The sequence below is a fragment of the Lepisosteus platostomus genome, chromosome 13, assembly GCF_059453375.1.
Source record: "Lepisosteus platostomus isolate fLepPlt1 chromosome 13, fLepPlt1.hap1, whole genome shotgun sequence".
In the NCBI taxonomy this organism is placed as follows: Eukaryota; Metazoa; Chordata; class Actinopteri; order Semionotiformes; family Lepisosteidae; genus Lepisosteus; species Lepisosteus platostomus.
This window is the reverse complement of record NC_142623.1, coordinates 34,757,920-34,771,741: the sequence shown is the minus strand read 5'-3', so window position 1 is coordinate 34,771,741 and position 13,822 is coordinate 34,757,920. Positions and strand designations below refer to the sequence as shown.

The 13,822-nt window shown below is 36.4% G+C and overlaps 1 protein-coding gene across 1 annotated transcript; it reads left to right on the top strand.

The window, feature by feature from the left end:
• The first annotated feature begins 1,312 nt into the window (after positions 1 to 1,312).
• Positions 1,313 to 13,413, top strand: LOC148650477 (epithelial sodium channel subunit gamma-like). Its single transcript, XM_088604316.1, has 10 exons — positions 1,313 to 2,257; positions 3,806 to 3,936; positions 5,111 to 5,274; positions 6,809 to 6,913; positions 7,933 to 8,053; positions 8,683 to 8,755; positions 10,130 to 10,187; positions 10,431 to 10,495; positions 11,042 to 11,117; positions 12,378 to 13,413. Exons 1-10 carry the CDS (start codon positions 1,755 to 1,757, stop codon positions 12,570 to 12,572), a joined length of 1,491 nt encoding a protein of 496 aa, XP_088460442.1. The 5' UTR covers positions 1,313 to 1,754; the 3' UTR covers positions 12,573 to 13,413.
• Positions 13,414 to 13,822: the final 409 nt, after the last annotated feature.

Here is a 13,822-nt window from a genome sequence, read left to right as displayed (position 1 = left end):
CTGATGACCAGTACCTTCCAGTACAAAATGTTTAAAAACCCAGAAGAGACCAACTTATTACAGCTTTACTTTTAATTAACTGTAGAAGTTAACTCACAATGGGTTTAAATGCTATCAATAAATATAACTTTTGACTGTTAGAAACCAGTTGCTCATTTGCACTAGAATTACTGGAATTATGGATGTGAAAGGATACTGTATGTGGTTATTTGTTTTCCTGTAATATTATCTGAGCTGGCTTTTGTGAAATAATCTTTATAAAGGTTACTTTTTAGACAGAACGTTCTCGCTTTAATCATCCTCTTTTCTGTACTCAATTATCTTAATTGTGAAGATTTCAAATAACTAAAGGGTCATGGACTCAAGCAAGTAAATAAACATAATTAAACTTGAATTAAATTGAGTAATGCACAAAGCAACTGAGCAATTAATGCATGTTAACGCAGAAGTAAAAATGTTTTAATTTTCTTTTGCTATGGTTTGCAATGAATCAATATCACCTTTGTGAATGCGAAAATACTGACCTCAGGCACAAATTGTAGCTAATCTTACACCAGGACTGTTGGCATCTCAGTAATTCATTGTACAGTGAAACTAAGGTAAAAGCTAAAATACTTTAATTTAGTTTTAACTAGGCAATTTCATAAAAACGTGTCTGTTTTATGATGTACATATACTCTCTTTTTCTGAGATTTATTTAGTCTCTATAAAATAAGAAATAGAAGGTACAGTAATCTGCCTTTTTTGCTTCTGATGTGCATTACTTTACCTATTTGATAACTTAACTCTTTTATACTGTATGTGCGTGTGGTATATTACTGGCTTTACAGAAGTACATTTGAATTCAAATATCTCTTTTTATTTTGTAAAAAATAGTAACCTATTTCACAATAAGCACTTTTTACATTATTTCTATTTCTCACTCATATATGCTTATTACAGTGTGCATGCACTAACTGGAAGTTTTTCTTTCATGTCTTTTCACAATTGCAAAGTTGCAGGTTCCTCCTATAGCAAATGTGTACTAGTTTTGCAACCTGCTCCTTTGCCAATTATTGCAAAATACTAGATACTACTGAAGCACAACTGCATTTTGTAATGACTTAAAAGCCAAACTTGAGTGATGTATTAACATTTGTTCTGCACAAATAATTACTCTGGTTAAACCAGAGCATGTGGTATTCTTATTTTTTTACAGAATTCTTCAATTCTTTAAACTACAGAAAATAAGGTTTGGAATTCTCTATTTCTTTCCAAATGCTGTATGTAATAGGCACAAAAAGTTGATTTTACAGAAAATGTCTACATAATTATTTCATCTTGAGTTCATTAAGGTGATTTAAGAGGTGTTTTTAATCAATCTTTGTATTCAATTTTTTAAGTCACTTAAATACAATGCATCTCTCTCCGGGCCTAATTAAGGGTGCTTTAGACTTAATGAGTCTATAAGATTTAGAAGAAACAGGAAATCAATAGAATGCTCTTGTGTAAGATATAAAGTCAAAGGGTCATGTGGATAGGTTGCTTATAAAACATCCCACACATACAGTAAGATTGGAAGAATGTTGACTTTCTTGTAGCAAGCAATGACAGACAATTCAGCAGTTGGAGTTATTTATATATTCTGATATGTTGACCATACAGTAGAATGCACTACTAAAAAGAGATAAAGGTTCTGTTAACTAAAGTTTCATAACAGTGTGAAATGACCACTGTGGACTGTTGATGTGATAGCAATCTAGACTGTGGCCAAGATGGTGATTTCTAAGAAGGCAACATTGCAGTCAATTTGCAGGGAGACTCTGATTCACACTTCAGCCCATGGCGTCTCCTCCATTTTGCGCTCCAGATCTAACCATCAGAAGAACTGCTGGATCATCTTTGTGGTGGTAGTGGTGGGTTGCATGTTGTGGCAATGCAGTGAACTCATAAATACTTTCTTCCACTATCCTTCCCAGGAGAAAGTCACTCTGGTCAATAGCGCCAGACTAAAGTTCCCAGCTGTGACGTTCTGTAACCTAAACCAAGTTCGCAAGTCCCTCATGCTGTCCAAGTTTAGCTTCCTGAAAGGTGGGCTATACTTTCTGAATACGGACTATGCTAATTCCACACAAAGCCAGAAAGCCTACATCGAGGACAGCAATCAGCTGGGTTTTCTATTGTCCAAATTGAACCCGGACCAGCAGGCTGAAGCAGGACATCAGCTGGAAGACATGTTGATCTCCTGCCACTTCCATGGTGAGAAGTGTGACAAGAGGTAAGACTCTCTCGAGCTGTTTCACAACAGGGCTTTTTAATACAGGTTTTCACGTGTCCTCAGTACCTTTTGCTTTTCTTTCTGAAAGAATCAAACTAATACACGATTTCAAGCTTTTCACCTAAGTTTTTCTTAACTACATACAGTAAAAAATGTAATAGTTAATAGGAATCTTGAACTGAAAAAGAACTTGAAAATAATTTTTCAAATAAATAATGTTTGTCATTCAGATACGGGTTTGATTATGTAGCTGAGAGCTCTGCATGAACGGAACCCTACAGGTGCTGGCGTTACAGAACCAAGTCCAGAAAGCCCTGATTTACAATAGGGAGAACACAATCAATCCTTTGCTTAATGATTATGGAATGCCTTCCTAACAATGTCACCTATGAGATTTATGTTTACATTATAACGTAGATAATATTCATATCATATTCCTACTTTATTCATCAATAGTTCCTGTTTCTAACAGTGGATTTACATTTTCATCTTACAAAAAATATAACATTAAGAAAATTATATCTTTTGTACTAAAACTGAAAAAATGGAAATGCCATGTTAGTGTATATTATGCCTATACTACTAAAGTTATGGAAATTAAAGTTCTGCTCTGTGGTATGTTTAAATGGTCTCATGAAAGTTAATTTAACATTTCTAATATTTTCTATGCTGTAATAAATAACAAAAGCTAATATTTCCAGTACTCATTTGCTGTGTTTAAATGCCTCTTAATATACTGTATGTAATACCATACATAGGAATTCACAAGCTATTTAATACAGTGATTTAATACTTTTCACAATTCTACTGAAGTTTTCACTTCATTCATTACAATGTGGATTATAAGTAAAAGAAAATCGGACTTTAATTTCTTTTTAATGAAGAAATGCATTGAACTCATAAAAAATATTATTAAGGGTACGGATATGTAGTTTTAGAGATGCAGCTCAGTGAGAGTAGAACATAACACTAAATACACATATTTTAAAAAGGGAAACAAATAGAACTAGACAAAAGAGAACATAGGGAGTTATTTTTGTTTTATGAGAGTTTTCAATATAAAAAATCACGGTGAAGAAAAACAGGTGTAAAGTAAACCCCTGATATAAAAGCTCAAGTTGTTGATGCTTTCTTAATTTGCCAGAGCTGCTTTTCGATTGTGATACGTTTACACTTTTATGTGATTTTATTTGGTGTTGGTGTGTAATGTGTAAGATATAATATTTGGTTAAATCCATTAAAACTGAATCTTTTCTGCTACAATATGCGATTGAAACGATGATGATAAACCATTTCTCACTCCTAATTTATTAATCATATTAAAGACTATCATATTAAACGTATTAATAATTATTAACCTTTATTAGTTAGGAAACTTAAATTAGCGCTTTTTAACACAGTGAAGTTCAGACATCTTTGTCTGATGTGCAACTTGCCATTGTATGGTTTTCTTGGTGTTCCTATAAACTTATTTGAGTTTCTGATGTTTTAGAGCTATGTAATTTTTGTGATATTAATACATATTTAAAATCCTGGATGGTTTTATAGCTTTTTCAACGCCTTCTTCAACCACAAGTTTGGAAACTGTTACACATTCAATAGCCTAACAAAAATGGAGAATCGTGGAAGACTGATGAGAAGGGATGTTCTCAATGCTACAAAAGCTGGATTTAGTTATGGTAAGTTCAAAGATGGGTCTAGTGCCTTAAAATATTTAATTGTAATATCTAGGAGAAGAATGCTGGCTAGATATGTTTATTTATTTAAACAAAAAAAATGTGCTAACTGTAGCATAGCTTTTGTATTGTCTGCATACATATTGTACACTCACAAGCAATTTAGCATTGAAATCATGTATATATTTGTCGGGGGTAATTCCACTTGAAGAATTCTTTTCCAGATATAGCAAAACACACCTGAATTTTTTAAAGCTGAATAAAATAATAAGTTCTGATCATTTTACAACTCCTCTTGTTGACACATCTAGACTCATCTTACTACACGGTGGCAAAAAATAGGAACTTTAAGGCAAATAATGAAAGAAAGACACAGAAACAAGACACAGCTATAAGGTACTGTACAAACCAAGTGCAGTTTATTTACTGAGTTGGAATAGAAAACCAAACACCAAGACAACAAAACATAAGCCTAAGCCTCTTTTATGAGCTATTAACTAACTTCATCAGGTCCTTAAGTATTGTGCCAGGCAGCTAAGCTGCTTATAGGCTTTAACTACCACTCAGTCTCTCTCAGAGTCTCTTCACGAAACTAAGTCTCTCCCTGACACTCTTTATAAATACTTCCAAAGCCTTACAGTTTCACAGATCTTTTCACAGTCAGTCCTTGATGTTCGTCTCTTGCTCCCTCTGGTACAGCTTGCATAACAGAGGTTCTGTCCTCTGTCCTCAGATGGCTGATGGTGACTGACCATTTGAAGCCTCAGCTTCCTGCTTTTAAAATTGTCACCTGACCAAATATCTGGTCAGGTGACTGAAGGCAACAGCTCATTCCCCAAGGCATTCTGGGGGACATGGTCCAGACAAGAATTTCTATTTTGTCTGGAGTCACTGCCCTCTCACATGCTCTTCTGCAAACCTTCCATAAGGAATTTGCATAGCGTGTTTGCAGTTTATTTAGGGGTTTACTACACTTACATGGATAATATCATCCTTTGGGTAATAAAACCCCATTTTTTACACTGGTGACAGTTATTTTAATAAATTTTACTTTGATTTGATACACCTTAAAAAAGATTGGAATTAGTCTTCAATGACAGTACAAAATCTACAGTACAAAGTCATGTTGTTTTGCTAGTTTTCTTTCTGGATGTCTTCACGCTTTTGGGTCCCACAGGTCTAACCATGGAGTTGTCTATCGAACAAGACGAATACATTGAGCAGTTCAGCCAAGCTGCAGGCATTCGCCTCATCATCCATGACCAAAAAGACATGCCATTCCCTGAAGATGATGGAGTTAACATTCCTCCTGGGCAGGAGTCAGATATTGCCATCGTCAAGGTGTGGCTTCTGGATTCCTGTTCTTTTGAGTTTCCTCTGTAAAAAATAACACAGTATAATGCTTAACTTGATAAATTTCATTCTGCTTTCTCAGGCATTTGATGATTTAAAGGCCAGGTAAACTTGACACATATTGTATTCTGCAAATTGGGAAAATCTATAGTATAGTAAGAATGTGAAACTGAGGATTTCACATTTACAAAAATATTTAGGGATTTTTGTAAGACCGGGTTAGACAGCTCCAGTTCTTGAGGACCATATTTGTTCCTGGATTTATTTTTAACTCAGGCCTCAATTGCTTAATAGAACAAATTAAATTAAATGTGTTTGTAAGATTAGATAAGATACTCAGTCTACTGTTGAAGCCAATACCCTATTTTTTATTAAGGAACCATCTGAATGAGATCTTTGGATCAATTAGCTACTAACTACTAAACAGGCTAGACAGGGTGGATGGCCTCGTCTCATTTGTAGCCATTGTAAAATTAAGACGATAAAATAGCTTTATAGTAAATATACTGTTCTGTACATCCTAATTACTTGCTGAGAAAGATGCTACGAAAAAAGGATTGGTAGTGTTGGAGAAAAGGCTTTACATTCTATCTCAGCCGATTCTTGAGGGAGCTGGGAGCTTTGTAAGGCACACCTAAAGGTTCATCCAGGTCATGTGCTTCAAAAATAACTTCACGACATGATACCTAGAGAGGCCTGGAGTGGATAATGGGCTCCTAAGGGTGGGGTCCCAATCTGTGGGTCAGTATTACAGCCCCGTCCTGACTGGCGAAGCCTGAAGGCCTATTTTGATCTCGACAGTACATACAGAGCACACTATAAACATATAAAGGTTTATGACATTACTAGCACAGATCCTAAAAAAAAAGGGAAAACATCTGCCTCTGCTGCATGACCCTGGAACACTGTTATTATTTCCTTTGATGTCTTGATGAAATGCAGTCCAAAGAGAAAGAAGAAAAACTATTACACAAGGCCAGTTACAAATCATAGACAATGAACAATGAACAAAGAAGGCATTCTTGAAGACACAAGTGGTCAAGCTCAGTGGAGTTGCAGTAGGAGGAGTGGTGAGAATACAGTACATGATGCTTTTTATGAAAACTCTACTATAGACATTAAATTTGATATGAAGGCATGTTCACATGTTCACAAGGCTAGGGTGTTAATGCAATGTTCTTGGTCATCAGTATCTTACCATGCCAAAAACTCAACTGGCCTTTCTGAGCTGTAATGGGTGTTTGGAATATGCAGTTTTTCATCAACACAGAAAACCTTTAATTCTGACCCGGAAAGCTTACCAACAGTATCAAGTCAAAAACAGCAATGAGGAAGAGGAACATACCTCCACACTCATAGGAACCAATTACTTATAAAGTCAGCCTCAGGCTTCCCCACTGTACAAGGACTGTGAAGCGCTTGATAACTATATCAATAGATCATGAAGTGCAAAAATTGTTGCAATTACAATGAATTCAGATTGTTCCTCATGAGACGTCTCTTGTATTTTTATTCCAAACAGGTTCATGTGCATCGACTCAGGGCTCCTTACAGTAGCACGTGTACTACAGGAGATGGCATTCATAACTATTACAGAGATGTGTATAAAGTTGGATACAGCAGGGAGGTGAGTTATGCCAGCAGCCATATCACCCTGCAACTCACAACTGGCAACCCACTGAAGCTAAGCAGGTGTGAGCCTGGTCAGTACCTGGATGGGAGACCTCCTGGGAAAGACTAAGGTTGCTGCTGGAAGAGGTGTTAGTGGGGCCAGCAGGGGGCGCTCACCCTGTGGTCCATGTGGGTCCTAATGCCCCAGTATAGTGATGGGGACACTATACTGTAAAACAGGCGCCGTCCTTCGGATGAGACGTAAAACCGAGGTCCTGACTCTTTGTGGTCATTAAAAATCCCAGGGCGCTTCTCGAAAAGAGTAGGGGTGTACCCCGGTGTCCTGGCCAAAATTTCCAATTGGCCCTTACTAATCATGGCCTCCTAATAATCCCCCTCTATGAATTGGCTACATTACTCTGCTCTCCTCCCCACTGATAGCTGATGTGTGGTGAGCGTTCTGGCGCACTATGGCTGCCGTCGCATCATCCAGGTGGATGCTGCACATTGGTGGTGGTGGAGGGGAGTCCCCATTACCTGTAAAGCGCTTTGAGTGGAGTGTCCAGAAAAGCGCTATATAAGTGTAAGCAATTATTAATTATTATTATTATGTATCCAAACAGGGACATCCTATTTTTTAGAATTACTTCTGTGTTTTCATTTGCATTTATTTACCTCTTCTTTTCCAAACTTTCTTTGTTTGGGATTCTCTGATTATCATCACACTTGTCCAATCATATGAATTAAAGTGAGATAATAACAGTACTTGCTAAAAAACACAAGGGCGGGATAATTATAGACTAGAAAAGCATTGAAATGAACATGGGGATTATGAAACAGATGTGATTACAATAAATAATAGTTCTGAGCTTTAGCATTCATTGTGTTACCTTGTAATTCTTGTGGAAATGGAACAGAAATATTCTGTACCATTGAGGGTTGTATACCTTATAAATTATGTATAGCATTATTTGCCCTTTTACAAAATTGTATTTAAGCCTAACCAGCTTTGAAGAATAATTTCTATTTACACAGGCATGTAAGAAGACATGTGGACAAATGTACATCATTAAGAACTGTGGCTGTGGAATGTGGGAGTTCCCAGTGCCAAAGGATGTGAAAGTCCCTTTCTGCAACATTACCAACAAAAATATCAGTAAGTGCAGGCAATGGAGAGCATCTGTTCGAATGGCACAAGTGACAAAGTCACTTGTACCACATAAATACATATTCAATTGATTCCTGAGTCCCATATTGTTGTCACATGGTTTATTGTCATCAGATGACACATGACATTCAGTTGACAAAAGAACAGTACAACAGTACTACGATATGGCATACATGACACTTACCTTTTTTGCAAAGTCTGTGCATATATTACTCTGAAAGGTAACATAGTGGGTAGCATTATGGCTTAATGTTGACTGCTGCATATCCAGTAGAACAGGTAGATGACAAGCTATAAATTGCAGCAATCATTAATATGCAATTGATTCTGCAGTAAGATATGCATATTATGTACTGTAGCTAAAGTAACAATCTAATAAAGAAACAGATCGTTGCAATTGTACATTTTTGTAACATCAGGGCTTGGTAAATAAAATATTAATGCCATGTGTTTAATGTCTAAAGAGAGAGAGGTCCATTCTCTAAAATGTTTCAATTCAATATGTAATCAACACGATTGGAATACTCTCAGAGGAGTGCACCAAATGTCTTTTTTGGAAATGTAAATCCACCAAGTCTGTTTTCAGTTCTTCTTTGCTTTGCATTGCTTTGTCTTAGATAAATGTGTACAACTTTATGAAGACAAATTTGCTCACGATGAATTGGAATGTAACTGTCCTTTACAATGCGAGTAAGTAATTACCATTTTTGTTTTCATATGCCTTTTAAAGTGTGCAGATATAAATAGATTTAAACCACAAATGTCCCAAGCAGGTATCTATAAAATGTAGTATTCTCCGATCTGCTGTTATTTTTAATGGATGGCAGTGTTTGGAGCACTTACAGAATTGAGTGCTATTACTCAATTTGAGTTTACTGAAACAATCAGACAAGTAGAAAGGTGTTAATTGCTAAGTGCACTTGATATTTCATATTTCCTTTAGAAAAATAGAAATTTTGTTTTACATTGAAATTGAAACTTTAAAAATTCCCATTTAAGGTCCATTTGCTTAAATGTAGCACAATTTATTTTTTTATGTCAGGAATAACATTTTAGTTTTTGTGCATCCATGCCCAAAATTTATTTTCATGTGGATGTTTCTTTAATTCGTCAGGACCCATTAACAGATGCTAACACTTTCTGCAGCACAGCTCTATTTTTATTTGCAAAACGAATTCAGATTATGTAATAGCAAATGTCTGAACCTCTAGCGGAAGCCAGTCCTGACTCCTGTCAAGTGCATAGTTCAGGACCCTGTGCAGATGGTATAATCCGGAAGTGACTGGAGAAGGGCTTAGGGGGACATCACGGTGAGGAATGGAAGGGATGGAGAACAGGGGCGGCGCTGACAGTGATCCAGGTGCATGGGGGGAGTGAAGGCAAATAAGTCGAGACGAGGGAAGTCCAAATGGGAAACTAGGGTGCAGTCCAGGGTCCATGTGCCAGGAGATCCATCCAAGACAAACGATTAAAACCAGGAACGGGGTCAGGGACAGGAACAGGAACAAGGAAGTTAAAAACAGAGTGATGAGGCCAGGCGCTCTAAGCCCAGGACTCAGCTTGGTCAGAACGCCGTTTGGAGGCCTATGCCTTCGAGCTTTGGACGTAGGGCGACTTGATGCTAGGCAGGTCGGCAGGCCCGCGGGCATCCAATGCAGAGCCCCTGGCTTCAAGAGCACCGGATTTAAGTGATAACAGTGAATCCAGGGACAGGTGTACGTGATAATGAAACTGAAACACAAAACGGTCGGAACGCCCTCTAGAGGAGGGATGACGATCATGCCATGAACGTATTGATATTTGTAGATCTTGTATTCACTGACACTTGTAATCACACACATAGGCTTAAGATAAGAAAGCATTACAATTTTTACAAAACCATTGTTTTTCAAAAGCTAAAAAAGAACAATTAAAAGATTAAAGTATTCAGTTTCACTGCTCCCCTACAAGGAAGTTATTATTATATTTTTCTACAGGAAGTATGAAAGTGATTGTGGCATTTATCTTACCATCAGTAAGAAAGAATGAAAAAAAAAGCTCTTGTTCTTGTTCTCCTGCAAACAGGGAGGAGATATTTGAGCTGACACTATCTTCATCTCAGTGGCCTAGTGCTGTTTATATGGTAAGTGATCACAAACCACAGGAGAAATGTTACATATGCAGAAGCTACAGTACCTTCTTTTATGGTAGCCCAGAATGGCGGCTACCAACTTTCTATTACTCATCAAATCAAGCAGCTAAACTGTCCTCTGTGAAGGACCGGCTTCCTATGTGGTGTCCAGCCTGATTATGGGATAGGCTGTGGTGTCATCAGCTTTCTGTTAACAGATGATGAGTTCTTGGATGTCTACCGTTCCTATTGTAGAATGAGTTTGCAAGAAAACTGAGACAATCTGGAGGAAAGCTGGCCAAAGTAGCTGACAAAGTACGGTAAGTTGAATTGACTGTGATGATGAGGCTGACTGAACCCCTCCCCACTTTCGTGAGGAAAGAGCTAGGAAGCTGCTGCAAGGGTGTAGATGGGGTGGCTGGAGGAATGCGATAGAAATGCACAAAGGGAAGTCCAGAAGGCAAAGATCTCCATAATGTAGGAGAGCAGAAGAAGGCTAGATTATGATCTAATGTTTTTCTTAACCCTCTGTTATGAACTCCATATTTCATTGAAATTACAGTATGCACTGTAGGTGATAATTTGTACTGTGCACCCCATAATTGTTAACATATGGAACATGTAAAAATAACTAGGTTTTATTCCATATTTGTACTTACAGTAACTATCAATTTATCATAAACTGAACAATCCAGGTTCTTTTTTAATCCTTAAAAGACTGATTAACTGACAAGAACTGGAGAGAAAGTGACATTTTTAAAGGAATACATGACTTTAATTTATGGTATTTCCATTATCCCAAAACAGACGGGACTTTTGAAGCTTTTTTTTTCTCCAAAAGAGCTTTTTATTGTTTTTTTCCACAGCGATAATCTTGTTAAAGTCATCATTAATTATCAGCAGCTTAATTACGAGCTTATTGAAGAAATTCCATCTTTCCAGGTAAGCATCTTAAAGTTTATTGCCCTTCCGAAAAAGCTTGTATTGCTATTTGTTCCATTTTATCTATCGTTTCATCAGGCTGGTGGTTTTCTCATTGGCTTGGCTTTTGAACATCAGCCTCGTCTGGCCGTATAAGGTCATGCGTGATACAAAACAGGAATCTGAAGCAGGACGGCTTTGTTGCATTCCACACTGAGAAAAGACTCTGCCTTTGCTCAAACTGTCACAAAAACTGGAGTACATTCAGTCCAGCACTTGACTGCCAACAGACGTACCATGACCTATTTCTAATATATATAGGGGGGAAAAACAACCTTGAACCCTGACAGGGAAAAAGTATTTCTTAGCTATTCTGCTGACGTTTTTCATCACATAAGTCATTTTCTACTTTTTGTTTTCCTTTTGTAAAACCCATGTGGACAAAATACTTTGAAATCACCATTGTTGAGCAAATAGACTTTATATTTAAGTTTGGACAGCCAGTCTTTCAGGCAAGAGATGTATTTCCATTTAGGGTCAAAATAATGACATCAAGCCCTGAAGCTCTCAAATGTAAGTGACATTGAAGTGAAGAGGGGGAAAAAGCTTGTCATGACTAAATCTTCTACAGAATATGAAAAAGCCATACAATTATGTCATGGCATAGTTACTTAATTTGACCAAACATCACAAGACAAACATACGAGGAACAGCAATATAGTACAATCTATAGGGGAACTGGAATATCATTCTATTCTTGAGATGAGAATATTACCTTCTCTGATCTTATATTAAAATATTTACACAATGTTTCAAAGATGTTAAAGCCAGATGGCTTGATCTTTTATTCAAGAGAATCTGTCAATGTTTTTCCCCTCAAATATTATCTTACAGGAGGAAACAAAAAATCTTCCAGGGCAAGTTGTCATAATTCTATAAATGCACAATAAAGTACAGTATACATTGTCATTATAAACCGTAACTGCTTTACATATGAGTGTTTGAAAATAAGACATGGGGAAAACACATTTACTTGGTCACTCAAATATACTTTTTAAATTTATTTTAGATATCATAGAAAGCTTCATATGCTAGTTTTCTCTATTCATGTATAGTCTAAGTGCTCTAATATAGATTTTAAAATGCATACTAGTGACTTATATTCCACTAGAGAAACATCTAAGGAAAAGTGCAGTAAAATAAATATTTATTAACCTTATTACTATATGAATTTCATTAGCCATTTTTACTGACACCTCTGTTTTGTTTATTCCTTTGCAGGTGATTGACCTTGTGTCCAGTATTGGAGGCCTGGTGGGGCTATGGATTGGAGTTTCCATCTGCACTGTGGCTGAGTTTGTAGAACTCTTTTTGAAAGTCATTATTTTCATAATTAAAAGAGTCATTCGGAAAAATAAGGAAGCGCCCTTAAATCCCTATATGATTGCTCACCAGACCTTTAAGTCAAGTGTTTAGGGGAAAATGTACAGGGTATTTGTGGCTTTCGGGGATTCATCTACAGATTTATTTTTCTCACTTTTGCGTTTCATTCCATTCCATTGGCTGCGCTCATTTTACACTGTTTCCTTAGAGAAACGTTAAAATTTAACAAATTGAATTGTCATTCAAAATGATCAATATTTTGAGGAAAGACAAGCCTTAATTCTTGCCAATAACAGCACTATAATTGAGTATATTGTAAATACAGGCCTTTAGCCCATTATTTTCAAGTTGGTTTCAGACCTTCACTCTTACACTATTTCAATGCCAGTCCTTTGTCAAGCTGTTGGACTATAGTAGGGGAGCACCAACTTCCTTGTTCATATGACCATGTGGTCATCCTGTACTTACAAAAAAAGCCAAAGATCAATATACAATACGTTATTTTTGTAATCACTGTATAGGGAATTGTCTGTCTCTTATGAACAGGGATATTTCCACCAGCTCATTGCATATTGAGATTTGACCACATGATGGGAGTATTGTGCAATGCAGTTAGCAAACCAATGTCATCACAATTACTGTACCGTTAGCAAGATAAGTGGCTCATTCAGTACATTTAAAATAAATCAGTTTAAATTTAGAAAACTATCTGTTAAACCTTGGAAAAATATTTGGATTTAGCAGTTACTGAAAATCACAAATATACTACACATTGTAAAATATTTTTTCAAATTATTTTGTACATAAGAATATATAGTTGTTATAAATAACACTAAAATTGGGTGAGATGTCAGTATAAAATATTGTCAATATGTGTTATACTATTAGTCTCCTGTATCTAATTTATTGTAAAAACCAAAACAGTTTAACATTAAAAAATTGTTCTTGTAAGCTGATTTCTCTACCTACTTTTTCTTGCTTCTTTAAAGGCATGTAAAACTGTAGGTGTTTATTCTTAATAATTATAGTATTATTGCTGTCTGCAGTCATGCCAATTAAAGATAAATATTCCATTACTATATGGAACACAGATAATTATATTGTTATGAAGTGTCTTTAAGAACCTAGCTGCAATAGAGACAGCTGGCTAGTGTCGACTTTTCCAACTTCCAAGCAAGGAGATGTTTGCTGAGATGCGGTGGTCACGGATTCAGTGATCAAAGCAATCGTAAAGTTTACCTTGGTTTACCTTATAACTAAGTATTGAGTGAACCATTTCAATCAGCAGTCCAGGAACAGAGCATAAAACAGGGAGCCAAAAAAGGAGACAAGTGGGGAGAGAA

Coding starts and splice junctions, on each gene's coding strand:
- LOC148650477 (XM_088604316.1), top strand. CDS start 1,755: ATGGTGATTTCTAAGAAGGCAACATTGCAGTCAATTTGCAGGGAGACT. Junction 5,275..6,808: donor CAGATATTGCCATCGTCAAG/GTGTGGCTTCTG, acceptor TATTCCAAACAG/GTTCATGTGCATCGACTCAG. Junction 10,496..11,041: donor AAAGTAGCTGACAAAGTACG/GTAAGTTGAATT, acceptor TTTTTTCCACAG/CGATAATCTTGTTAAAGTCA.